The 26,788-nt window shown below is 40.0% G+C and overlaps 1 protein-coding gene across 9 annotated transcripts; it reads left to right on the forward strand.

Annotated features, from left to right (window-relative positions):
- The first annotated feature begins 309 nt into the window (after nucleotides 1–309).
- On the forward strand, nucleotides 310–23,932 carry kif2a (kinesin family member 2a). Of its 9 annotated transcripts, none has more exons than XM_018759403.2 (21): nucleotides 310–508; nucleotides 10,475–10,569; nucleotides 11,394–11,516; nucleotides 11,652–11,706; nucleotides 12,036–12,218; nucleotides 13,089–13,189; nucleotides 13,312–13,407; nucleotides 13,580–13,634; nucleotides 14,138–14,300; nucleotides 14,403–14,493; nucleotides 17,833–17,896; nucleotides 17,987–18,078; nucleotides 18,244–18,386; nucleotides 19,173–19,377; nucleotides 19,531–19,641; nucleotides 20,356–20,423; nucleotides 21,339–21,452; nucleotides 22,084–22,228; nucleotides 22,593–22,694; nucleotides 22,871–23,006; nucleotides 23,514–23,932. In XM_018759403.2, exons 1-21 carry the CDS (start codon nucleotides 448–450, stop codon nucleotides 23,597–23,599), a joined length of 2,289 nt encoding a protein of 762 aa, XP_018614919.1. In that variant the 5' UTR covers nucleotides 310–447; the 3' UTR covers nucleotides 23,600–23,932. The 9 variants fall into 9 exon arrangements, with proteins under 9 accessions (XP_018614919.1, XP_018614921.1, XP_018614922.1 ...); XM_018759405.2 differs by having other exon boundaries at nucleotides 21,339–21,422; XM_018759406.2 differs by having other exon boundaries at nucleotides 12,036–12,161.
- Nucleotides 23,933–26,788: the final 2,856 nt, after the last annotated feature.

Here is a 26,788-nt window from a genome sequence, read left to right on the forward strand (position 1 = left end):
CGTTGCCAAGGTACCCGAGATTACAGTTGCCAGTTTCTGGTTAAAACTTATCTTCAAGATCAGTATACAGACATAAACAAGCTTGTTATGTAAAGAATATATATTCATTTACGGTTGAAAGGATGTTATTTCGTGTACCCTATAATGGTTTGCGTTTTCTTTCGGCCAAGACCCTGCAAAGCCGTGTTAATTCAAAGGACATTATGTCGGCCAAAACGTGCCTTTACTTTAAGATGACAGCGGCAAGCACCGCTGACTGGCTATAGGGTGAGCGGCAAGCGTTATGCGCATGCGCACTGGCCTCATTTTCTCCCGGTTGCTTCTCTCTCTCTCTCTCTCGCGCTCTCTCCCCCCCTCTTAACCACCTCCCGGTTTCTCGCGCCGAGCAGCGAGGATATTTTCAAATAAAGACGGCAGACAGCGTTCATTACGTCCCACCCATGAAGCATGGCAGCTAATTTCGGCAAGATTTTGATCGGGATTTATGTGGAGATAAAGCGGAGCGATGGTGAGTAGCGTGGTGGCCGCGTTCGCGGCTCGTTTTTTTTTTTTTAGTATCTTTGTGTTGCTGTGCAGGAGGGAGAGCGGCGGCCGTTGACGCTGAGGCGGAGGCGCAGCCGCAGTGTGGCCCGTCTTGACGCTGGGACCGGGTGGACCCCTCCTCAGCCGATCATACCTCCTCCTGGTCGCGCTCCGCCATTGTTTTAATAATCGACTGAATGTGTGTAGTAGTAGTCAGTAAACCGATAGTTCTGGTTGGTCCGGCGAAGGCCGTTGTTGTTCGGTGGAGCGGTTCTGAGCGCGTTAGCATGAGCACTGACGTCATTCCCCGGTTCGGCGCTGTGTCCACATTGCGGTACCGGTCTCTAACCGACGTAGCCAAGTTAAACTTGGTCAAGATTAGTAACAAGTTCTTAATGCGTTCGGTTGTCTTGTCGATGTCCGGAATGAGGTGACAGTACGAGTATCAGGAGGCTCCGGCACTCGTGCTCCTGCGTCCTGACAGAGTAACGCGACACACACTCGTGTAGACTAGTACTGCACCTTGAAATTCTGCCTGCCTGCTGCACGTCGTCACTCAGTGTCCATGGTTTATTTGCATTTTGTGTTTTTATTCTGCAAGTATGCTAGTGGTCGATTGGGGTAAAGAATTGCTGGGGAAAAGGGGGCCTGGTAGGACTGATGCGATGCCATCCAGTAGACTGGGGAGGCAGCTGGATGTGAGAGATGGTTCAAGAAGGATGGGAATGGTGGAAGGGTTCACATGGCCTGAGCTCTGTTGGCTCTCTGACGTGCAGAAAAATAGACGGACTTCTCCACCTGCCAGCCTGCCCGGTGTGAAAAGTGATAAGTGATGGACTGTGGCCACATTGTGACCTAATTGAATAGTTTGACTTCACGTTTAGCCTCTTCTTGCAATCCAGTTGGCTTACATCTCAAGTGGTACGTGTAAAGGCACAAACCATTCCCATATTGGGGTTAGTAATACTGGTCACCTGCTCTCCGTCTGTGTGGATGATGATGGTGAACCGCACATGAGGTTCAGAATTCAGAATAGTGCATTTTCAATATTTTATTAAACTCGGCGTTTCAGCTGTATTATAATCTTCTACACTTAAATTAAAAATGCGCTTCTTTTCTAGCACATGTTTTAGGATATTAAGACCAAATGTAAAGAATTTGTTTCCTTTAATAGCAAACATTTCCACAGTGTCACATTCCAAAGGTGTTTTCATAAGGTGATTACCTCTAGGTCATTTATAGTCCCCAGATGTTTCTCATTCATGGGCTGATATGTGGCTCCGTCTGTTCAGAATGAGCTTGTTTTGCATTTTTGTTTATTGAGCAAATGCTTTCCTCCAAAGCGACTTCCAATGAACTCTATGTAGTGTTATCAGCCCACACACCTTATTCACCACGGTGACTTACAGTACTAGATACACTACTTACAATGGGTCACTCGTCCATACATCAGTGGAACACGCTCTCTGTCACTCTCACACTATGGGTGAACCTGAGCAGCATGTCTTTGCAGTGTGGAAGGCAACCAGAGCACCCAAAGGAAACGCACGCAGACACGGAAACTCCACAGACCGAGCAGGGATCGAACCCACATTCTCTTGCACCACCCAGGCGCTGTGAGACAGCAGCGCTGCTTGCTGTGCCGCCGTGCCACCATGCTGCCCCAACTTCACCATGTTTGCGTGGGTTTTCTTTGGTTGTTCTAGTTTTCCCCACAGTCCAAAGAGGTGAGTTTTGGGTGATTTGGGGAATCTAAATTGCCCATTTTGTGTGTGTGTGTGTGTGTGTCTTGAATTTTAGGCTGACTTTATTATAGATGTCAGCTAAATGCTAAGTAATCATTGTACATCACTTTGGCAAAAAGTGTTTGTTTGCTGAAGGAGTAAATGTAAATGCTTCCTCATGTTCACGTGAGTTTCTGGGTGCTCTGGTTTCCTCACATAGTCCAGCAATGTTTGTTTCAGGTGAACTGGTGATTCTAAATTGCCTTTTCTGTCTGTGTGTGAGTGTGATTGTCATTAAATGGTGATGTGCCCATAGTGTATCCTACCTCACATCTGCTTCTAGTATAGCGTCTGCACCATTGCAGCCATAATTGAACTGAGGTTAGTGAAATTGAGGTGGAGAAATGGGAGTGAAAGACGTGTACATCCTGATAGTTTTATGCAGCTACTCGTATGATAAACATTCTTTCATGTGGTAGAAAGAAACAAACTGCATTTAAGAATCATACATCTGCATTTATAGCTCTTCCTGCTAGTGTAATGCACACATTGTATTTTCTATAAGATGTATGTTGCTTTGGGGGGGAAAAAAGCATCTGCTAAATTAATAAATAGGTTTCCTCTTTGATTATGAATATTCAGGATGGGTTTTCTCAGTAAACTCAATAACCAACCAAGTTTTGCTTGGTGCTGACCACAGATGAGTTTATTGTAATTGATGTCATTGTTGCATTTGTGGGAACAGAGAGATGGGGACTTGCCATATGGACCGTTCCTCTTTGTACTTTTGTGTCTTCCAGAAGAACTGATAATTGTCTGGAGTCTTAGATGCAGCCAGATTCCTGTTTGTAATTCTCAATTTCCAAGTGTGTGATCTGTGAATTCTGTAGTGTGAAAGTGATTTAGGTTTGAGACATGCTCTAAATTCTTGTTGCTAGGACAGGGTGGCTTGGTTATAAGAGTTGGTGGGAACCACATCTTCTGCACTACATGAAGACACAAGTATATCTTACAAGCTCAACCTCCTTTAGCTTATCATTGTCTTCCTCAAATTAGATCACCATTTTTTGTTTAATACTTCCCCCCGTTCTTTAGAGAACCTTTTTTGTTGCTCTGTCAATTGAACTTTTTATTATTAAAAATCTAAAATATAGTTTTAGATTTTCTTTCCCCTTGGAGCATACAGTAATATCCCACTGTCCATTGTCAGCATATTGTAATATTCCTTTTTCTTCCTGCAAGTGGAGGACACTCATTGAGGTACTATGTGTAGGGGTGTTGGCAGAACTAAAAACATTTAAAAATGTAAAACAAAAAATTCCAGGCATTTCCCTCTCTTTATGCATGTGAAATGCAATTTGTTTGTTGCCGAAGGCCTGAGGTGTCCATGGAATGTTGTCTTTGAATCATATCTGAGCTAAGTGTGACAGCTATAATGCTCCAAGCACTATTTCCTCCCTTAATCCAAATGATTGAAGTGATAAAGAGATGCTCATTGTATAGTGTATCTGTTCCTGATGAAAACCTTGGTCTATGCAGGAGCTGTGGAAAGCACATAAGGGATCTGCCATGAGAAATGAAGGCGGTCAGCAATTTTACATTCCTGGTGGATATACCAGACAACAGCTACAAATTGTCCACCTCATATCCTGTAGATGACAACTGAAACTGGCACTCCTTTAAATGATCATTTATGTAGACATCAGTTAATGTACCACGAAGAAGCTTTGCATTGTTTCTGTAGAACATCACACCTTTTAAGACAGAAATTCCCTTGACCTTGAGTTTTTTGTTTTTGAAATATAGAGTACTCGGTATTTTGAAAAGTCCTTCAATGTATACATAGCTTGAGTTATCAAGGTATTTAACATGCCTTAAAATGCTAAACTTTTTTCCACTACAATCACTATGCTTTTTCTTTTGTTGTCGTGATAACCCTATTTTGGTAGTCACCGATGTGCTTTGTTCCTTGCTTATATTATCTGAGAAAATTGCATGAATGAAAGCAGTCCCCCCCCCCCAGCAACTTCTTGATTATGAGGTTGTCTTATTTATTATTGGCCACTTTTTATATTTGTTAGTTGGATCAATGGTAGTTCTTTCTTTAGTTAAGATCCACATGTAAATGTAGTCCAGGCATGTGATCACCCATCACTGGGTGTATGCTGTAAGCCTAGACACAGGTGCGCATTGTACAGCATTTGATGGTGACGTTACATGCTGAAAAGAATGCTGCCATCCAAAGGGTTTGTTTCATCTTTTGATACAGACTACTACAAAAGCAGCAGCATTTTGTCAGAGCTATGGTGTTTTTGTAGGGTAGCTCGTAGCATAGTGGCTAGATATGCTGCCTTTGGACCCAAATGTTGCAGGTTTAAATCCCACCTCCAGTTGTAGCACCCTTGAGCAAGGTACTTACTCTGTGGTGATCTAGTAAACTACAACTATTTACCCATTTATACAGTTAGGTAAGTAGCTTGCCACTGAAAGGCATTTTTGGAGAAAAGCAGCAGTGTAATGAATAAATATGAATGTCTCCTGTTCCTGGAGGAGGCTTTAAGAATTTCCAAAGTTCATGTGGTGAAGTGGTTCACACAGAAACAAGGACAGAACAGTGGAAGCTGGGTACCTGGATATTGGCTTTCCAATAATAAGTAACCATGTTCACTGATGTCAGACCTTTAAGAGACACGATGTGGTCTGTTTCAGTTGAAACGTGTTTGTTTCCAGGGGGTTTCGAGACAAGACTTTGTCACCGGGCGTATAACTTAGTCTGACCGACTGCAGAGGGATGTCGTACTAAGCAAAGACCATTGCAGAAAGAGGAGCAGACTGCAGGTCTTTTCTGAAGTTTGTATGAACTCATTCAGTTTTCTAACTTGTAAATGATTTAATACAATTACAGATGATCTAATAGAAATCTAATCCAAATGATAAAACCAGTTTCTAGATGGTTTTTCCCCATGCTGTTATATCCATGGATGGCTGATTGTTAGTCTGTGCAATACTTTCTCCCTCTTACTTATTCCCTCCCTTATTTATTCAATCCCTTGTTATTTATTACATTCTTCATTATTTTCTCATTCTCCAGCACTGTCAGTGCCTCTTTGTAGTTGTTTGATTTTTGTGTGTGAATATATATTCGGTGGGTTTTTTTTTTTTTTTTTTTGGGGTCTATTCTACACTGAGCCATTGGAAACCAAAGCCAAATTCCTTGTATGTGTGTGCATACTTGGCCAAATAAATTGGATTCGGATTCTGATTCTAATGGGACTTGCACTCACAGCTTATGGAGTGATGCACAGGAGGAGTGCACAACTTGTATACAAGTGAAATTTCATTCCTTCTGTCCAGTAACAATTGGGAAGAGTGAATCAGGTTTCACCCAAAGAGGAAACGTGGCAGGATTGTTTTTTGCTTTGAGGAATACTGCAGTCTGTCATAGGGATGCCACAATGAACCCTGTGCTAATTTCCTCTTTGTGTTCGTCCTTACAGTCCAGGTTTGCTGTATAATGGTTTTATTCTGCTGCTGTTTGCTGTTGCCAGTAGAAGAAATCTGCAGCACATCTAATCAATTCATACCTGGTACCTTGCAGTTACTAGGTTTGGAATCTGCCCCTAATATTGTAATCTAAAATTGCTTGAACAATGGTTCCAGCTGAATGAAGAATAACAGATCTTCTCAATCTTTCTGACATGGATACCATATTAATCATAATTTGGTATCAAAGGAGTGTTTTGTCACCATGAGGACTCTTCACCCATTTCTTTCACTCTTCATTCATGGGAACTTGAGTATTAGAAAAGTTTATGGTCACCACCCTTAATGAAAATATGTGAATATTGTTTTTAAAAAGCTGAATGTTTTTTGACCCAAGACAACCTACATTACATGCAAATTTAATTTACTAGTAAAATCAGGAAAATACAGATTGTTTACCTTTCAAGTTCCACTCTCTAGCCTTCTAATAAATCTTAGCAAAAGTAAAACCAATGTCCAACTTTCTGCTGATGTACTGATAGTACAGTTTGTTTTTCTAGATTTTAACAGCAACGTGTTAACCACGACAGAGTGGTTGAGTTGTTTTTGAAATGTGACAGTACTGATGATTTTGGATTTTTATGCTTGTCTAAATGCCCATATTGTTTCCCCCTGATTAGGATTTGTTGACAGTATCTCAGGGGTGTGGTTTTTCAGTATTTTAGTCACATTTCAGAAATATTACTTGAACAGCTACAGACTGTCTGTACCAGAGACACACCCATCCCAATTGTCTGTTTATGTGAAATTTGTGCTATTCAACAAATAAGCCTTAAAGGCTTCTTGTATGTTGGTATCCCAGAAATTTTTGCAATGATTTAAAATTCTAACAGAGGATGAAGTTTTGTACTCATTAGTCTTGCTCTATTCTACCTCTTTGAGTTAGAAAAAATATTTACATTGAATATGCATTATGGCTTGTGTTTATGTGAGACATGGTGGTTGAGTTACTTGGTTGAAAATCACAGGCTAGCATGCAATGGTAATGGCAATTATTCTGTTTTGCCAGACAGCCATTTAATGATTTTTGGCTACATTGTTATTGTAAAATTGGAGTGCTAACTTTAACACTAGTACTCTTCAAATCTGAGCTGCACAGAAGTCACTAATGTTTATGGACATGGTTCAGAGAGAAAAAAATCACAAGACAGCCCTACAAGCACACTTAAATTTATATGTTGGGTCAGAAGGCATTATGTCACAACTGTAAGAGTAAAGTGATGTTGAGGAGCCAATGTGTAGCACACGACTGTTTTGGAGGAGAAGTTCAGTTTCACTGCTTTACAATGATGGTACCTGTTGGTCAGCTAGAGGGCCTTCCTCATAGCACCCTTATAGCTCACTGGTTCAGGGGTGTGTAGAGAAGGAGATTAAGGTGAAGTGCCTAGTTTAGGGATCATAACCCATAGGTAAGACCTGTCTTGCACTGAACTCTTAGGTCTCACAGCATAACAGCACTCTGGCAGAAATTCACCTATTAGGCCTTTTGGGTTACAGAAGTTACGAATGGAGTTGGGGAAAATGTCAGAAAAGCTATTTTGAAGTGGGTTGGGGAAGAAAATGTTTGGTTTCTGGTGTGTCAAGGAATTTCTGTCAACATGTATTCTTACCGTATTGCTGCGTAATAAAGTGATGTTTTCAAGTTAAAATATTCATAGGGTTGTTTATTTCCTTTCATTCAGGGATAGAAACAGCAGGGGGTATAAATCTGCTTAGTGCTGTATAGTTTGATGGAGGGCTTGCAAACTGGGGGCTAACAGCCCATCAGCCCCAGCATGGGTTCTTTTGCTTAGGAGCTGTGCTGCTGGATGGGAGGACTTGTTCTGTAGGTCTCTTTACAACCCTACAGTCTCTGCCCCTGTCTGTCTGTCCCTTCCTCTGTGAAGATCTTTTAAAATGGTAGCTGGCTTATATTGAGTGAAAGCAACAATGGTGCAAATGACCAGTCTGTTATTCAGACAACTTGTGACATTACCATGGCATAAAGGGATTAGTCAATGGCTTTCTTGTTTAGTAAGGGATGTTGTTGACAATGAGGTGAAAAATGTGCTTTAAATGGATTGTTAGGGCTTTGAGTGTCCTTTTGGAAAGTACTGTGGTTGAAACTTGCTTGTCTTATTGGTCTCTCACCTTTACGGAGTTGGTGTATCATGGCATAGTGTACCTTTGTATGAAAAGAATGCCACAGCCTGTTTCACAGCTCAGTATTGCAGGAACTTTTTTCTTTGAAAACTGAAATGGACATCTCTATTAAGCCTCTGTCCTTTCTTCCTGTTGGTCTTAACACGGATTACTTGGGATTGGTGCAGAAAGGTGGAGTTCACCACTGCAGTATGCACATTGGAAACGGTAACCATGGTGAAGAGGGAGGGTGGGGCTTTCTGTTGAGCTGTTGTAATCTTTATCGATGGCTACTTCAAATGTAGTCATATGTCACTGGACTGAGACATGGATTGATGGTGGTTTCAGAAATTATTTGACTAGGTACCAGGAATTTGAAATCAGTAACCAGAGTTGTTTTTCTGCAGCGGGGGCATTGCCATGTGGTTAAGGAGGGTCACGTAAAACCAGTGACAGAGGATTGTGAGGCTTCCAGAAAGCCCTGTAGGGAAGGGTAGAAGCATCGTCAGGCTTTTGAATAATGGATGCTGTAGCATTGTGATCACCGCCCCCCCCCCCCAATAAAATTATGCTGTAAAGGAGGGACCGTTTTAAGGAGCAAGGGTGAAGGGCCACAGAATGTGTGCAGATGGATGCAGTAGAAACCTTGTGGAAATGCACACGCAGCTGTTCCAGGACTGAGCAGACGTTCAGCTTTTTAGAGCTCCAGCCTTTCCTTATAGAGAGGCCTGATATGGCTCTTTAGTGTCTGTCTACCCCCATGGGCAAAATGTAGTAAACCTTTTGTATGTAATATTGCACTTTTAGGATGCTTGTTTGATACTGATAGTAAATCTTCCTCAAGATACAGATGCAACTGGGACCAGAAGGGTCTTAGTGATGTTGTGACTAGTATATTACTAAATCACCTTTAACAAAATTATTATGGTACAAACATTTCTTGATTGACTTTTTTTTGGGCAGGCAAAGATTCTGTCAAAAACCTCTTATACAGGTACAATTTTTTTTTTTTTTGGTTAAATTAAGCCATCATTAAAACTAACATTTAAAATACCAATGTTGTGTCTGCAAATTCCTACTGAATCTTGATTAATATGTGATTTCATATCATTAATTCTCATGCAATATGTGATGTTCCTCATCTTCATGCTACTTGCAGCTTTATTTTCTCCACTTTTGTCTCCATAATAAATGGATGTTACTTTTTCTTTGTTGTGACTTCAGTTGCTTGTTCATGAAAGCCATGCATGAGCTCTGAACACTCTTGGGGTAAGTTGTACTAAGACACTTGTACACTTGCTTAGTTTGTGTGTCTTTTTCTGACATCTATCAGCTTGAAACACAGATTCTTTATTCTAGAAGAAATTTTATAAAAGGGAGATGTGAAGACTTTTTTTTTTTTTTTTTTTTTTTTTTTTTTTTTTTTTGGTGCAACTTCAAATTCCTGACCCTAGTGTTCATAACCCAGTGAGCAAGTATATACTGAGTTCATATTGTCACTAATATTAGGAATCCAACGAAGAGAGAAGGCTGGAGGAAAGGCCTGTGCATAAACACTGTTGTCTTAAGATGCACAACACCTAACTTTAGCACACAATACAAATACGGTTTTCTAACACTAGCACTGTGTAGTGAACAGCTCGTGAACCTCATGGAATTCTCAGGAGTTTGTGTATTGTCCCAGGTTTCCTCCAGCTCTTTGTGGTGTGACTGCTAGGTCTAAATTTCACACCACTAAGTATCTGACTAAAGGTGAAAATCAATGAAAGAAAATGGCATAGTTTGTGATTTATGGTTATATCAAGGTTGTAACATGAGGGAATCACAGAAAATGCAAAACCAGCAAGTATTTTAAAGTCCCCCCCTGTTGTCACTTGACTGTGATAAAGCTGCTAGGGTCAACAGTATTTGCTGGGGTTACCAGAGCTACATTGGATATTGGCTGTGTTTCATATAACTACTGGGAGTGCAGCAGGTGACAGAGAGGTCTCTCTGTGAGATGTAAAGGCACGTGTTGGGTGCCAGCTAAAGGTTTCCCTCTGTGGGACGGATGGCTGAATGCCCAGTGCCAGTGAAGGGTTTGGATCTGTAGGAAAGAAGACGGGAATGAGACGGTTGCGTGTGAAAAGTTTCGGTTGTGAGCTGCTTTTGTGGTGACCAGCTGCACTTGTGAATCCTAGCTACTACTACACTACTTAAATCCTACCTCCTGAGGGTAAGAGGGTACTATTCTTTTAGCTGTGTGTTTTTGAAAATGTTTTTATATTTGACAGTATGTAGAAGTTTTGAATTGTGGGTGTGAGAAATATGTTGTACAATTTTTATCTACTGTAGCGTGAAATGTTTATGAAAAGCTGCATAAATGTATTATCTTTTTCCATCTAGCTGATACTGTACTGGTATCTACTGCTGCAGTGGCCTAATGCTGACATTTCCATGTTTCTCAATATCCTCTTGTATGTACAGTGGCAGTGTTTTAAAAATGTGCCTTATTGCTGTGCGTGTCAATATTTCAGTTCAGCTATTGGCGAATAAAGTGCCACATTTGGTGACTTCTCTTAAAGGCCGAATCCATCAGGCAATGGTCACGTCTCTGAATGAAGACAATGAGAGCGTCACAGTGGAGTGGATAGAAAATGGAGACACCAAAGGCAAAGAGGTAACTAATCCCCACCTGCCCCACCCATCTGCAGGGCTACTGTCAGGACTGCATCAGGACAAACATGTCCATGCTTTATGCCTCTCAATGCTGCAAATGGTGCCTCCCGAGAGGCTCGGGTTGCTGAAACACACAGGCTTTCAATGCATTGTCTTTTCTCACAGAACTGGCTCTGACACTCCTCTCCTTCCTTACAAGTTAGTTAATATGTATGGGCTGTCCTAGTGCATCACATTAGCAGTCAGAACTTGATTTTCTGGCGGTTTGAATTTGATGTGCTCTAGCCGTGCAGCTAGTGTGTTCAGAAACAATGGCACCTTGGTGGACATTTTTAGGTTGAGCAGTTTTTGCAGCGGAGACCCACTGAGTGCTCTTTGACAAGTAAGGTGGAAAATGTATAATAAACTTAACTTCAAATGTCTTTTGAAGTTGTTGTACGCTCGTTCCCATACAACAGGGTTAAAACAATGAAAAATGGCTATAACCACTTGCTGAAATATGTACCCTTGTTCCAGTGACAGTGGCATCCGTCTAAAGTCTTCGGAGAAATGCTGTTGGAATAGTATTAATGGGTTAAAGTGACCTCATTTAACAGTGAACAGTGGAAATTTGTACATTATCCAGAATGTGATACAAATTTTAGAAATGTGTAAGACTATTTATTGAACTTCAGTGGGTGTATCTTGGGTTATGACTGAATGGCTTACGGAATACCTTGTATGAGTGAATTTTATTCAGTATGTACAACCTGTTCATAATTCAAGTAAAGCCTTTACCTGTCAGTGTCTTCCCATTTCAGTTCTCTTATTTTGTGTTGTGTACAGATTGACTTGGAGAGTATATTTGCACTGAATCCAGATCTGGCCCCAGGTGAAGAAAGTATCCCAAGCCCTGAAACCCCACCCCTGCCCTCACAAACCTCAGTGAAGGTTAATAAGATCCCCAAGGTTTGTACCCAGGATGTTTGATGCTCACACGGCCTGGTCAACATAATGCCCTGGTCTTTCCAATTGGCTTCGGGAGTCTTAATTTCTTGTAACTTTTTGAATTGTAGGTTCAGCTTACTTTATTTTTCTTTCCAGAACCGACGAACTATAGCGCCATCTAAAAATGATACCCCATCCAGGGACAACAGAGGTGAGATTAATGCATGAATTACTGAAAGTGCAGTTTTAAGAGCTAAAATGAACATGCTGTATTATTTAGATTGATCTGTTATTAACTGATATCTTGTATAAGTGCATACATGCACTTTTTACTATAACTGTTGATTGAGAGTTTATTTTAAAAATTTTTCAGATGTATTTGCTTTTGAATGCAAGTCTCAAAGGCCAAGCAAAGATTAATGCTGTAAATCTGTTTACAGCCATGAGTTCATCACTTATTTTCTGGCAGATATTTCCTTCTGGTGTTGGTTTTTTTTTTGATGACAGCCATGGCCCATGTCGGTTCTGTTTCTACCCCAGCAGTGGGATCCACTCGAGCCCGGCCTGGCCATCAGCAGCCCGAGCCAGTGCCGGCCCCACCTCCTCCTACCCAGATGCAGACACAGTCGCAGTCACAATCGCAGAGCCAGCTGCAGCAGCAGAATGGTAGTATCACTGACATGTCGCCGCCTCAGCCAGCAAAAAAGGAATTTGGAATCCCCTGTATGTACCTCTCTGTTCGAAACCATACCATAGACTACAAGTTTACTTTGGTTTCTCCCATTTCTCCAACTCTATATGGTTTATTTGCAAAACTTCAATATTTTCAAAGCAGGTTTCCTTTAAATATGTTGCGTACAGTTGCACCACATGAAATTCTCAGATGATAGAGCATCTCCTTCAGATCCTTTAACACTGCTGGTTAACCCTTGACCTTGTACAAGGTTTTTGCCAAGACAGTGAAGTTTGACCAGAAAAATGATGCTGCTTTGAATATATGAAGGCTGGGTGCTAAGCTTTGCCCATGATGAGAGCTGAATAAGGTCTTCGGCACATCTCTTCTATGTGCTTTTTTTTAGATCTGTCAAGTTTTCTTTGAGATCTTTTAACTGGGACTTTTCTCAAAAGCTTTTCCTATTCCCTCTATTCTATAGCTTTTATTTTTTGTGCAGTACTTTGTATATTTTGTGTATCTTTTTATATTTATTTTGAAGAATATTCTGTGAATTAGTTGTCTTGAAGTTTAGTTTTTGAATGTGAACATTTTTTTTTTGAAAATGGGTATTCTGAGTTTTTGGAGAGAATTCCTCTGTTAAGAGTGTGATGTTAAAGACAGCAGCAGCAGCTCAGTTTGGAGGGCTGAGACAGACCACAGCTGATGGTGTGTTACATTCCCTCAAACCGTTCTTGACATAGAGGCAGTAGACATGGCCCATAAGGGTCGCTGTGCTCCCCTCCCCTCCCTAGCTGGCTTTCTCAGTTCCTCTGCTCTGTATTGATGGAGGAAATAAAGCCTGCAGAAGGTGATACGTAGGTTCTTGTCAGTAATCTCTGTGTATCCTCTAAGGATTGTCTTGTCTTGTTTCCTGACAGCGCGGAGGAAGTCTAACTGCGTGAAGGAGGTGGAGAAGTTGCAGGAGAAGAGAGAGCGGCGGCGACTCCAGCAGCAGGAGTTGAGGGAGAAGAGGGCACAGGTAAGGGAGCACACACAGCACCTCCTTCCATGGGAGTCTTGTTTGAAGGTACTTTTTTTAATAAGTTTTGTACATGTCAGTGTCTTAACTTTTCACCTGTGCTTTCTCTCTTTGTGCTGAAGGAAGTTGATGTCACGATTCCCAACTATGAAATAATGTACATGATCAGGGACTTCCGAGCAAGCCTGGACTACCGACCTTTAACCACAGCTGATCTTGTGAGTGGCGTGTATGACTACCAGCTGTGAAGTAAATATTACTGTTTTGTGATCATGCATTATGAAGCATTAAACATTTTTCTTTTGAATCTGAGACAATACTGATTTTTAGCGGAATAGCATAAATATACTGACCAATTTCATAATGTAATTTATACTTTTCTCTTCCCAGATTGAAGAACACAGGATATGTGTATGTGTACGTAAACGCCCCCTTAATAAAAAGGGTAAGTATCCATGTAAGATCTTTCTCCCTTTCACTTCACACCTTTTAAGCACATTTGCTTTATTACCATGTTATAGTTTCCAATGTGATTCTTTCCAGCCTAATTGTGGGAATATTATACAAATGCCTACTTCAGCATTCAGAGGGTTTGTGTAATGGGTATTGTGTACCCTCCCTTTGAATAAAATGTTCTTGCTTGTTTATTTACTTGATCTGTTTCATTGCCGTATGTATGTATGTAGTCATGCCTATGTATGTTTATCATATGCTACTATTAAGTGAAATTTCCCTCTAGGATTAAAAACATTTGATTCATGCAGTCATTCACTCATTCAAATGTTCACTTCAGCATTCAGAGATGTGTAATAGCTTATGCCAGGACTGCAGGGTCCACTGACTCCTGAGGTGTACAACTTGGCCCAGGACCACTGTGCTGTACAAAGGGTGTTGTACTTCCTGAGGGATGACAGTACTGGCATTTCTCACATGGGCCCTGCCTTTCAGAGCTCTCCCTGAAAGACCTGGATGTCATAACCATACCCAGCAAGGATGTGGTCATGGTGCATGAGCCCAAGCAGAAGGTGGACCTGACGCGCTACCTGGAGAACCAGACCTTCCGCTTTGACTACGCCTTTGATGACAGCACTACTAATGAAATGGTTTACAGGTGGGCTTTTTTTGTACAGGCATTTTCTCCATTCTCTCCATCTGTGGTCTCTGGCTGCAGCGCCACCTTACTGATAGAGCTGCTGCCCTGATTGCTCTGCAGGTTCACAGCCAGGCCTTTGGTGGAGACCATCTTTGAACGGGGAATGGCCACATGTTTTGCCTATGGACAAACAGGAAGTGGGAAAACGCATGTGAGTTACTGTAATACAAGCTAACCATTTTGCTATTTCTGATGTTTTATCAAAGTTATCCACTAAAACTGCAATTTCATTACTTAAGCATTTAGCTAACAATCAGGGTAACATTGCAGTATTGTAGCAGTGCATTACGTCATTCCACACATTCATGTAATCGTGTAAGCCATACTGCTTTAATGGAAGCTTTTTTTTTTTTTTTTCTCTCTCCCAATGCTTAGTGACAGATTGTTGGGTACATTTTAAGGTACAGATGCCTTCTTTGTCAAAAATAAGTAAATGTGAAATGTACTTTGAAGTAACACAAACTGTGGACAGATTGTAAGCAGACTTTTCAGATAAATTGTAATCATCAGTTGCCAGACAGCTGCTGAGAAAAGATAAGAAAGAATGGAAAAGCAAGTACTCACTTCCCATCCTTTTGAAAACTCCAAGCATGCGTGATGTAGAAGCTGGGATATGTTATGTAGCACTGTGGCATTTAGCTGTGCATCCTTGCCTTGTACCTGCTTTCTCTGCATCCCTGGAGACACAGGACATGTGGAAAGGTAGAGAAACAGGTGAAGTGGGGGGGAGCAAGAATTAATGGAAGGAACAATAATGTGGCAATTAAGTTATGGCTTGTTTTACTGTAAGTGTAGTTACAATTGTGTGTTTGTCACATGTTGAAGGGGGCAATGTAATCAACTGCTTTAAGTAGAAAAGAATCGCAGCGTCTAGTATGCAGTATTGGCACAAAATAAGAAAAGAAGCAAAAAGTAATAAGCAGATTTCAGTGGTCCGATTAAGACCTTAGGCTTTCAGGTTTGGATAGGGTGTCCCTCTGTGGTCTACTCCGGCGGGGCTAAACATAGCCCTGTTCTCCTTGCTAATTTGTATGCTTCTCTCTATGGGGAGAAAGAAGATTCACTGTTCTCCACAGCACAACTGCAAGATTTCTCCTGACTTGTGGGAAAGTATGGGCAAGTGTCCTGTGTTGAAATTTGAAAGTGCCACTCACCTCAGATTCTGGAAACTTCAGCTTCTTCCACCTAATTACACTTGAATGGGTTTATACAAATGCTGATATACAGTGCTTTGCAAAAATACGCCAATTCGAATCATAAATGAAAAATGTTCTCCACCCCTGTGCTCTGATCCGTAACTACAATTAACTGAAAAGGACACATTTTCCTTATTTGCCTGTCACCAGGAAGAAACTCCCCCCATTTACTGGGTGTAACCCTGCAAGGCTCTTTTTTTTTTCAGGCAGTGAATCTGAAGAAAAGGAATGAAAATAAGGAACAAAGACCATCCTAAGGAATTAACTGCATGTACACAAAAGTACAGAGGGAAAAAAATGGCACAGACTGTGTGGCAGTGTATACATACAGGAACTGATCAGTCCCTACAGCTTAGTAAGAGCAGATGTGCTTCTTGGGAGTCTCACTCATAAGGGGACCAGAATCCAAAGTCCATGGGTTCTTGGATTCGGCACTGATGTGGTCAAATTACCTCAATCTGTCCCTCAGAACTTCTATATCTAATCCAGCATTTAAGAAAAGTCTCACAACAGCACAATTTTCATGCCTGTTTCTGCCCTCATCTCCTATCAGCTATATAAAGTTGCAACATATCTCATGATCATCCTCCTGTTGACCCTAAATTCTCTTTGCAGCAACTCAGCTAATGTGTGAGCCAAAAAATGGCTGTTAGACAAAAAAAACCTGTTCTTTGTTAATCGTTTGTCAACCTCATTTTGTCTGTTTGTTTAATGTACATTTATATACCCTGAGTAGTGTGGTGCTTTGGAGAAAAATATCTATTACATTATCTCCTTAATTTCACATGGTAGCAGGGCAGTGCTCAAGGATGTGTAAAATGTACTTGCAGCTATCCATAGCGAAACAGGATGGGGGCAAAAATTCCGGTTGTAAAATGTAGAAAGAATGCCAGAAGGAGCTCTACATGTACAAAGCCTTTGATTGCTTCAACCATATTCAAATTCACCTGAAGATCTGATTATCCCAACAAAAACTTTGCACGGGGCGGGTTAGTTAGGCGGGTTAAAGCAGAATCATGCAGATACCAATGATTCCTACTTGGCCAATTAATAAGGCATACATTTTTTTTTTTTTTTTTTTTTTTTTTTGGCTTTTATAATTTGTACATGAAACACCTTATGAAAGAAGGCAGACATTGAACTGTTGTGGTAGGGGAGGCTTTAAGCATGCCATGGACAGCCAGGTAACCAAACAGGTGTATCTGGAACACATCAGGCCACAACTCCCTTTGAAAGCACAAACAATAAGAATCAGGTTATTGGACACATCATATGCAAATCACATTCTCTCACAAAAACTTTTGAAAGTTAAAGAAGAAAAAAAACAGGAATCGGTTTGGAGATTCTAGTGAGCACTTGCCTTCCGAGCAGTAAGACTTATGAGAGAAGCTACTGAGAGGCCAAATGTTTCTAAAAGAACTAGAGTTTGGTGGCCAGAGAGTGAAGTACAGTTGTATAAGTCTAACCTTTAAAAGTTATGCATAATGCTGACCTGTAGTAGAATGGCAAGAAAGTCCTTACTTTTCCTACTTTTTGGTAGAAAAACTTCCAATTACATTTATTCCTTTATCTGATGCTTTTTCTCCAAAGTGACATACATCTTATAGAAAGTACAGTTTGTGCATTACCTTTGGAGAGAGAGCTGCAGATGTGGTTAAGTACAGTTTTTCATTCACCATATGCACCGATGTTCATAGCACAAGTAGCTGCGTAAAACTTTACCAGAATACAGTTGTACAATACACCATCGTTTATATAAATATATGCCAATCTGAACACCATGGTGATCAGAAGACTGTTAGGAACTGGTTTTGTTTGTAACTCCAAAGTCACTTTTACCGTAGTCCCAATTTATAAAATTTGAATATTTGCAAAAAAAAGATCTACAAACAATGTAAGACATGGTTTCAATAAATGAAAAGTTTTTAAACTTTGAGCTTAAAATGATTAAAATTAATGTCAGTAAAATTACTAATTGATCAATTCATCCTGCGTTTCCTTGGCAGATTTTCTATCATTTCCCTTTTATCTTTAGTGAACTCATAACTTTTATGGTGTCCTTTATATTGGCAGTACAGAACTGCACACATGTAGAATTGTAAAATTGAGTTGGCTGATATTAACTGGTTGAGTTTGCTCTGTTCCAGAATGCAGATTATTGAAAAAATCCAATTTTTGGAATTGTAATAAAATTTGAAATGTCACTATTGTCAACCCTCAGTGTATTCAAATATGTATATGAAGGCTTAGGCAAGGGGTGTCAAGATATTTCTCACAGACTTTTGCTTTTTCAGACTATGGGAGGTGATTTTTCTGGGAAGAATCAAGACTGTTCAAAAGGAATCTATGCGCTGGCTGGTATGTGCCTTAAATCCATTGGTGATATTGCTGGATGAAGATGCTGAGCTTCCTCTGTTTACTCAGTGTATGGTTTTCACCCTTTTTCAGCTCGTGATGTTTTCCTCATGCTGAAGAAACCCAACTACAAAAAACTTGACCTGCAGGTCTACGCTACTTTCTTTGAAATTTACAGTGGAAAGGTAATTGAAGCAGATAAGTGTTCCATTTCCAAAGAAATGACTTTAAATTGTTAAAGCTTTAATATCAGCTGACATTTTGAAATTTTAAATCTTATGTGGAATTAACACAGGTCTATGTTTCTATGGAAAAACCTCTTTCCAGCATAGCTCTTATGTTCCACTCAGGTATTTGACTTACTGAACCGCAAAGCCAAGCTGCGTGTCCTTGAAGATGGCAAGCAGCAAGTTCAGGTGGTGGGGCTGCAGGAACGCGAGGTCAAGTGCACCGAGGATGTGCTTAAGCTTATTGAAGTTGGAAACAGCTGCAGGTATAAGGAAATGTTAGAGGAAGTCAGTCACTACATTTGTGTTTGCTACATGCTTTTCTCCAATGTGAAGTACACCTTAGATTAAACAAATGCATTCCACAACTGACAGCTTGGATGTATACACAATAATTGAAATGCAGCCAGCGGTTTCCTAGCACAGAAATTCGGGTCTGCCTATATACGGGGCATGTAAATAGGAAAATAGACATGAAAATAATGGGTGGTGAAGGAATAACTTAGGTTTTAGAAGCTCAAGAGATAAATGGGTCATATTTACTCTTGAATGAGAATACAAGGACCATGACAATGGACTGCAGTAAGCTAACCACTGTCTAGGATGTGTTCTACCTTGTACCATGTGCATTGAGGATAGGCTTCCTATCTCTGCTCCCTACCTTTGGACAAGAGGCTATCAATAATGAATTAATGATGTGTAATTTTTAAAGATAAGCTATAAATTAATGTTTGTAAATATTTAATATGTTGTGATATGCAAATTTTTGATATTTCACTGGATTTTAGGTGTACTTTTTGTTCAGGAACTACAGTGAAAATTAACAGTAATTTGAATCCCTCAATGGGAATTCACTTAAGGTGATTTCATGAAATGTGTAGAAGAGATGTAAATGAAATCTCCTTATGAAAAATTGATAGACACTGGCAATACAAAGGAGTTGTCTGTAGATTTTAGGCCAGTTGTAAGATGCATGTCAGCTTTTTTTACTGTAGGCCAGTGAAGTAGGTCACTAACAGTTTCCTGCTTGCATCTTCTCTGCTTCTGCGCAGGACATCTGGTCAGACCTCAGCCAACGCACACTCGTCCCGAAGCCATGCTGTCTTCCAGATCATTTTGAGGAGAAAAGGGAAGATGCATGGGAAGTTCTCTCTCATTGACCTGGCAGGCAATGAGCGAGGAGCCGATACCTCCAGTGCAGACAGGCAGACGCGCCTGGAGGGAGCAGAGATCAACAAGAGCCTCCTTGCACTTAAGGTTAGTAGTCAAAGGTCTCTTACAGGCTCTGGATGCATTCTTGTTTCTTAATGTCAGTTTTCTGTGTCAGTACATTGCTTAAACATGTATTAATACAGTAGCAGCCAAGATAATTATCAGTTGTGGGGGAAAAAGCAGTGTTTTTCATTGTAGGAGTGCATCAGGGCACTTGGCCGCAACAAACCACACACACCATTCCGAGCCAGTAAGCTGACACAGGTCCTGAGGGATTCCTTCATTGGCGAGAACTCGAGAACATGCATGGTGAGTATTCAGGCTTGGTAGATCCTTTCTCTACTGACATCTATTACATGACATTCATTCATTCATTTAGCTGGCACTTTTCTTGAAGGTGACGTACAAGGTTGAGCATGTAGAATGTTACTTTATAATTATTTACCCATTTATACAGCTGGGTAATTGTACTGGAGCAATTTTTCAGGTAAGTACCTACCTTTGAGCAAGGGACTTATCGGTGAAGGTGAGATTTGAACTTGCAATCTTTGGGTCCAAAGGCATCAGTTCTAATCACCACACTACCAGCTGGCCTGCAGAATACTGTAGAATAAAGATGAACTAAGTGGGGAAAAAACATTTACCACACTTGAGAAATTAACAGCTGTTTTTACAGTTAATTCTCTTCAATAAGCACTGCTGTGAAAAGTGTTTTCCTCCACTTCTGCATTTTGTTAAAAAAAAAAAATTTAATAAAGTTGTAGTATTATGTGAATGAAGCTTGAGAGAGGGAATGGTGACACTAATAATCTTAATCATTTCCTTGGTGTTTGAAAATTTGAATGATGAAGTGTGTTGTCATGTTTGTGCAAAAGGTAATTATCCCTTCAGAAATTAGAGAGAAAAAGAAAAACTGAAAAGGGGCAAATTTGTACACAATACTATGGAAAAGGTATGTTGTGTTATTGGTGATTTTTGTTTCAGCATTTTTCTTAGTTTTGACATTAATCGCCTTCTGCACAGATTGCGACCATCTCCCCGGGAATGGCGTCCTGTGAAAACACACTGAACACGCTACGCTACGCTAACAGGTAGGTACACTGCACTGCTATATGAGTCACTAACAAAAAAGAATAAAACACACAGCTGAATTCACAACTGCTGCTTGTAGTCCATCAGAGTTAAGTGGATCATATATAATCTTAAAATCATTATTAATAGCTTTTGTTGCATTTTTGAATCTCAGGATAGTAGTAGTATACAGTGTTCATGGCTCAGATAAACAAATAGTTTAAATGATCTAGCTGCACAAGTAGACAGTGTTAGTTTTGGAAAATAGCAATGTGAATAAACTACCTAGTGCTAATTGTGTATGCTGCTCCAGCCCTTATCTTCTTACCACATGGTAGTCATGTTTTCCCTCTTCCTCTTTTGTATTCATGTATGAGAAATAATGACAAACCCTGTGTTAGTAATCTTCCTGCAACATGATTTTCTTATGTGTCCCTGCAGTGCTTTACCAGGGCACCCTGTCTTTTATCACTGACTGGTTTAGTTTAAGGCCCAGTTCTGAATGACAGGGGGCTGAGTTTGCAATGAGGATGTAAAGAACTTTAATGTGGAGTTTTTGCAAACCGGTTTAACTCCAGGCCTGGAGTAAAGCACACTTACCATGCTCTTAGGAATGCATGCTTTCTGAAAATTGGATGACCTGAAGTCAAAACTGATAAATTTGGGGCTAGCAGAAAAAGAGACTTATTTGCCTGGCTAAAAGAGTATGCCATAGATTGGTGTCTGGAGTTGAAAGGTCCTGATTTATACTAATATGCAAGAACAGTCAGTCAGTCAGTGATGCATATTACACTGTCATGTTTTCCTGGATGAGCAGTCTATATGTAGAAACACAAGCATTTATTTTTTCCCCCTTTCCTCTGTTGCACAGTTTGTCCTGACCTGAAGCTCTCCTTTGCTCTTCTGTCTTTCCTGCTCTGTCTCTGTGCCTTCAGAGTAAAGGAGTTTGGGATAAGTCCCTCCGACATCCCTTTCTCTCAGGGGGGCGTCAGTCGATCAGAGCACTCCCCCACCTATGAGTACGATGACTTTGCCACTTCACCCAGCAGGTCTACCTCTCTTCATTCCCCACCCCTTCTGGCAGCCAGATGCACAGTGACAAACACATATACAAATGCAACATATTTTTTGTGGGTTATTCCCCCTTTTTGTCATTGTTTTCCTCATTGGCCTCTGATAACCCTCATCCCCCTCCAAATTTTAATCTCTTCATTCTCACCTATCCCCTTTGTATCAGTCACGCAGTAGGTGTGGCATGCTTTTTCTTCCTTTTTCTCATTGCAAAAGTTTGGATACTTCTTTTTTTTTTTTTCCTTTTTGTCAGCTCCCTAATGTCAGGCAGAACAGCTTTTGTTTTAATTCACACCATGCCATTGTGTTGCTGTGTTAAGGGACACCTCCCACAGTAACTTGTCTCTGGTTTCAGACATCATCATTGGCCTCAACTGTGAAACAGTCATTTCACTGCTCAGCTGAAGTGCTCTGTTTCAGGGCAGCTGCTTGCAGTTTTATTGGGTTCAAAAACCAGAACTGCTGTTTAGTTCTTGTGTACAGGTTTCAAACGATCCAAAAAGCAAAAGACGGGAACCTGTGGGTGGAGTCACTGGTATTCATGCTGGCAGAAACGTAGCTAGCATTGCTGAGGAATGGAAATAATTTCCTTGCTTTCTGTGACTGCAGAGTGAAGGAGCTCACTGTGGACCCCAGTGCGGTTGAGGGTCGCCCCAATGTTCATGCCGTGAACCAGCTGGACGCTCTGGAGGCACAGTGGGGGGTTGGCAGCTCCCCCCAGCGAGACGACCTCAAACTGCTCTGCGAACAGAATGTAAGGACAGCAGTTGGCCCTGGTTTCTGTCATAGTTAAAGATAGTGGGGCATTGATATCAATTGTCATCAATCTTAAGTCACACTTGCTGTTTCATTTGTTGTTTTATTTTTATGATGACAGGAAGCTACATCATTTAGAGTTTTAATCTGTTGTTCAGAAAGTTCTGTCAATACTTGATACTGTACTGTTAATCAGTGCATTGCTAGCTTAAACCACCATAACTGTATTGATCTATTTCTGTGTTAATATCGGTATAATCGGTATTGTTGAGGTGTTGAATGTGTGTGGTTGCTGATCACTCCCCACTCTATGAAGGTGGGGATTATGTGTGGTGTAATGGTACATCTGGTTCCTCTGGCAGGAGGAAGAAGTCTCCCCTCAACTCTTCACCTTCCATGAAGCAGTCTCGCAGCTGGTGGAGATGGAGGAACAGGTTTTGGAGGACCACCGGGCAGTCTTTCAGGTGAACCCTCAACATCTTCTCACTATAGTCTCTGTGGTATATAAATGACAATTATTTACAATATTATGAAGTGACATTTTCATTTTTCTAACAATGAAACAAGGATAGCAGAGTCGTCATGAGTGATGTCTTTCCACAGTTAGAAAATGAATGTTTCTGATGTGTTTCATACTCAGGAGTCGATCCGGTGGCTGGAGGATGAAAAGGTGCTCCTGGAAATGACTGAAGAGGTTGATTACGATGTGGAGTCTTATGCCACTCAACTAGAACAAATACTGGACCAAAAAATTGAGATCTTGACTGAGCTCAGAGGTATTTTTTTTGCAGAAACAGCTGACACATTTGTTGAAAAGCACTGCAATGTACAATATGTTTATTGCCCAAACTGAAAATTTCTGTGGTAAGAGGTTCTGGTTTTCACAGGCTGTTTTAAGGGTAATAAACTAAAGCAAATCATTATGTCACGGTGTGATTTGAAAAGACCTAGGAACATTTCACTACTCAGTGCTACTGATGTACTTTTCACCCAGCCTACATCTATAGATCGTGAAGTTATATGCACATTGCATTCACTCCACTGGAAACTGAAATTTTTACATGGTAAAGAAAGTGCAATTTAAAAAAACAAATATTATCCAGTTTTTTTTTTTTTTTTTTAAATCTTCTGAAATTGGTAACTCAACTGTGACATTTAAGGTACTTCAAATGGAAGCAAATCCCAGCAAATAATTTTTCACCAAGTCAATGAGTTGAAAGTCTTCAGTGTACATTGACTTCTCTGTACAAATGAATCTGTTTTGTTCCCCTCCTTTCCAACAGACAAAGTGAAGTCTTTCCGCTCTGCACTTCAGGAAGAGGAACAGGCCAGTAAGCAGATTAACCCCAAGCGGTCACGTGCCGTCTAAAGATGAATGTCTGTGTCTGGTAAAGGCACATATGTAGGAAACATGTCCACTGAATGCTTAATACTGTATGTTTGGTCATAACTGGTTGTGAAGACAGTGCTGTCCAAAAGCAAAGGAAAATGTAACAAAGATCTGATAAATCCCCCCCCCCCCCCGGACAATTTTTTTAAAAAAAAATGGTTCTTGTGAGGAAATCTGTGTTGAAGATTGGTGGGATTTTGTCTGGGCATCCTCAGAAATATAAGGGGGAAGTGCTTTTTAAACTGCTTCATTTTAATAAGGATAAAAACATTTCTGGCTGTTTTATTTCTTTTGGCAAGAAAAAAAAAAAAATGAACTGCAGCTTCCATGGCATTATCACTGCTGAACTTGTCATGGTTGCATTCATACAGTTCCCAAATGTACTCATGCATGTGTAAAACAGCTGTGACTTGTAATCTAACATCCTACTTTATACACAACTCAGCCCAATCCCAGTCAGTGGTGTAAATAGGTCCTGTAGGGTCAGTCTCTCTCGCTCGCTTGCTCACTCATTCTTTGTAAAACTACATGTAGTAAAAGAGTGCAAATAAAAATTTGTTCCTTTGTCCAGTTTACATTTTGCTTCGGTGTGTATACTTGTTTCTACAGTCTCTTCTAGCCATGAGTCTTGTAGTCGCCCTCAGTTTTGTGCCATGATTCCTAGCTGCAACTAAGGTTCTGTGACATCGAAGCATTTCCTTTTACTTCTAATACTGTAAAAATTGTTTTTCACCTTCATGTAACACTATTTGTAAAAAAAAAAAACAAAAAAAAAAAACAAAACTAGAAATGGAAAAACAAGAAGTATTAACTAATGTATAGTAAATGCCACTGACTTACTGCTGAAGATGTTCCTTTCAGTGTGTGCACCAGATGTAAAGCTGGTTAAAAGAATAAAATATCACCTGGTTGATTAGACTCGTATGCTGTATGATGTGTGGGGTGGTGGACATCAAATGGAAGTGCTGTGGAAACATGATGCGTACGGACTGGTAAGTTTCACATCCCCTTTTACTCAGTGAAATCCCTGCTCTGCTGTACGTAAACATGAACTTGGAAGCACTGGGTGCTACACTTTTTGATATATCAAAAGTATATAGTTGTAATGAAGAAAGGATTTTAAACAAGTGGACAAATAACTGGCATTAAAAGCAGTAACCAACTGAGTTACATGTGTAAGGTAGCTGAAGAGGTAAAATGAATACACTTTCTATTAACACCTCAGCATGTATTTGGCACCTTAGCTGAATGCTCACCTGTGCAAAGTAGGAGCAGCAAGGTCTTTTCTACATGCTGAGAATTTTCAAAGGCCATAGTGCAAATGGAATTGGGTTTTTTTTTTTTTTTTTTTTTGGCTTGTGCAATCAGGCCATCATACGTAAACTCTGTAGTTGTACATTCCCTTCCCAGCTCAAGTAAATGTGAATTATTTTTTATTAAACGCCAAACATGGGAGCGCTCATTCAAAAATCTGCTTGTATCAAGTTACTTTTATTCAACTGTCAACTAACAATCTATACATCTTTTAAATAAATGTGCTGTTCCAATAAAATTAGATATTGTGAAGTAGAATCTGATAAATACAAGAAGTGAAGACTTGGCTGCTAACAAACCAGTTTAAGTACTTTGCATGAGCTTGTTTTACTCTTGTCTAGCTGTTAGGCAATGATTCATTTGGGGCATCAAAAAAAGCTATTTGAATAGCTTACAACTGTTCCCTTATGTATAGTAGGGCAGTTCATGGTTAATGTATAGAGAATATTAAAACTTCAAATATGAAAAAATTAAGTTTAACATGAAACAATTGACAGAAATGTAGCTGAGTAAAAGTATGTTTTCTGTGCACATGTAGTTGAGTAAAAAAGCACTTTGAAATGCATGTTTTTGGGATTAGCATTGTGAATGTTTTTATGGATGGAATCATGAGTCATGAGGTTCATTGCCTTTCTTGGAAATAGTGTCTTATTTGTATTTAACAAAGGAAAAAGGTTCCATATATCCTCTCTGACTGTGCTTGCTTGCTGCCTTGCCTTCCCTCTAGTTCTTCAAATAAGCTTTACACTATGGAAACCTTGCCAGTCTTCAAAACTACATTTAAAAACAGTGTAAAAAAAAATAAAACGCATAGAGAAAGGGATCAATGCATTTATAAAATTACAAATCGATGTAAAAGTAAACAATTCCATTTGCACATTGAAAAACAAATCTAGTTAAATGCAAAGGTCTTTAATGGAAAATGAGTGGAAGAAAATGTGGAGAGGATGGAGCTCAGAGCGAATAGTGAAAAATGGACCGATGTCTATTAGAGGAGCTGAAATACTTCTACCGGAATCCATGGAGCGCCACCAACGTATTTCACTTTCACATTCATAAATGCATTCATTTCATACATTCATGTAAGCCCACATTTCAATGTATCATTTTCATTATTCACACTTTAATGTATTACTACATAGTGATTACTAAAAGTGATATTACTGCAGTAACATCCTCAGTTTTGTATTGTAGAATGCAGTGATTTATCAGTTATATATGAAGTTTTAAAATTAATAATTTTACATAATTCAAGAGATTTTTTTGTACATTTTCCATCAAATAATTACAGTATTTAGAAAGGCACACAATATACAAAACTACCAAGCCCACCAAAAGAAACATGTTAAAGATATCCTGAGGAACAGTAATGATTAATGAAATATTTCAGAATATGCTATATGTCTAAATGCATTTCTTTTAGAAAGTGGTCCCAATGGGTGTCCTCTGGACGTCCCCAAATGTGGGACATGATGATGGGCCCTCCAGGGGACGTCCTCTGGCTGAGCCACACAGGAATGTTAAGTTTAGGTCCCTCGACTATTTTTGTGTAAATAATACGTCGATATATAACACGATTACTCCAACATCTACATTTGTTTTCTTAAGCAAAAATAACTAATTCGGCGGTAGTTACACCAAAGTAAATACCGTTTAATTCCCTCTCTTTCTGTACATGATGATTGTGGAAATCACTTCCTCCACTGGTGTTTAACTTCGATTGTGAAACACTAGAATAAATTCAGACACAAAAATAAATAACGATAACAAACTTTTTCCTGAACTTTTATTAAAACTAAAGTTACTTAAAGTAAAACAAGACGTCGTCTTCCCGCGCTCCCGTTCGGTGTCGAT

Source organism: Scleropages formosus, chromosome 17, assembly GCF_900964775.1.
Source record: "Scleropages formosus chromosome 17, fSclFor1.1, whole genome shotgun sequence".
Lineage (NCBI taxonomy): Eukaryota > Metazoa > Chordata > Actinopteri > Osteoglossiformes > Osteoglossidae > Scleropages > Scleropages formosus.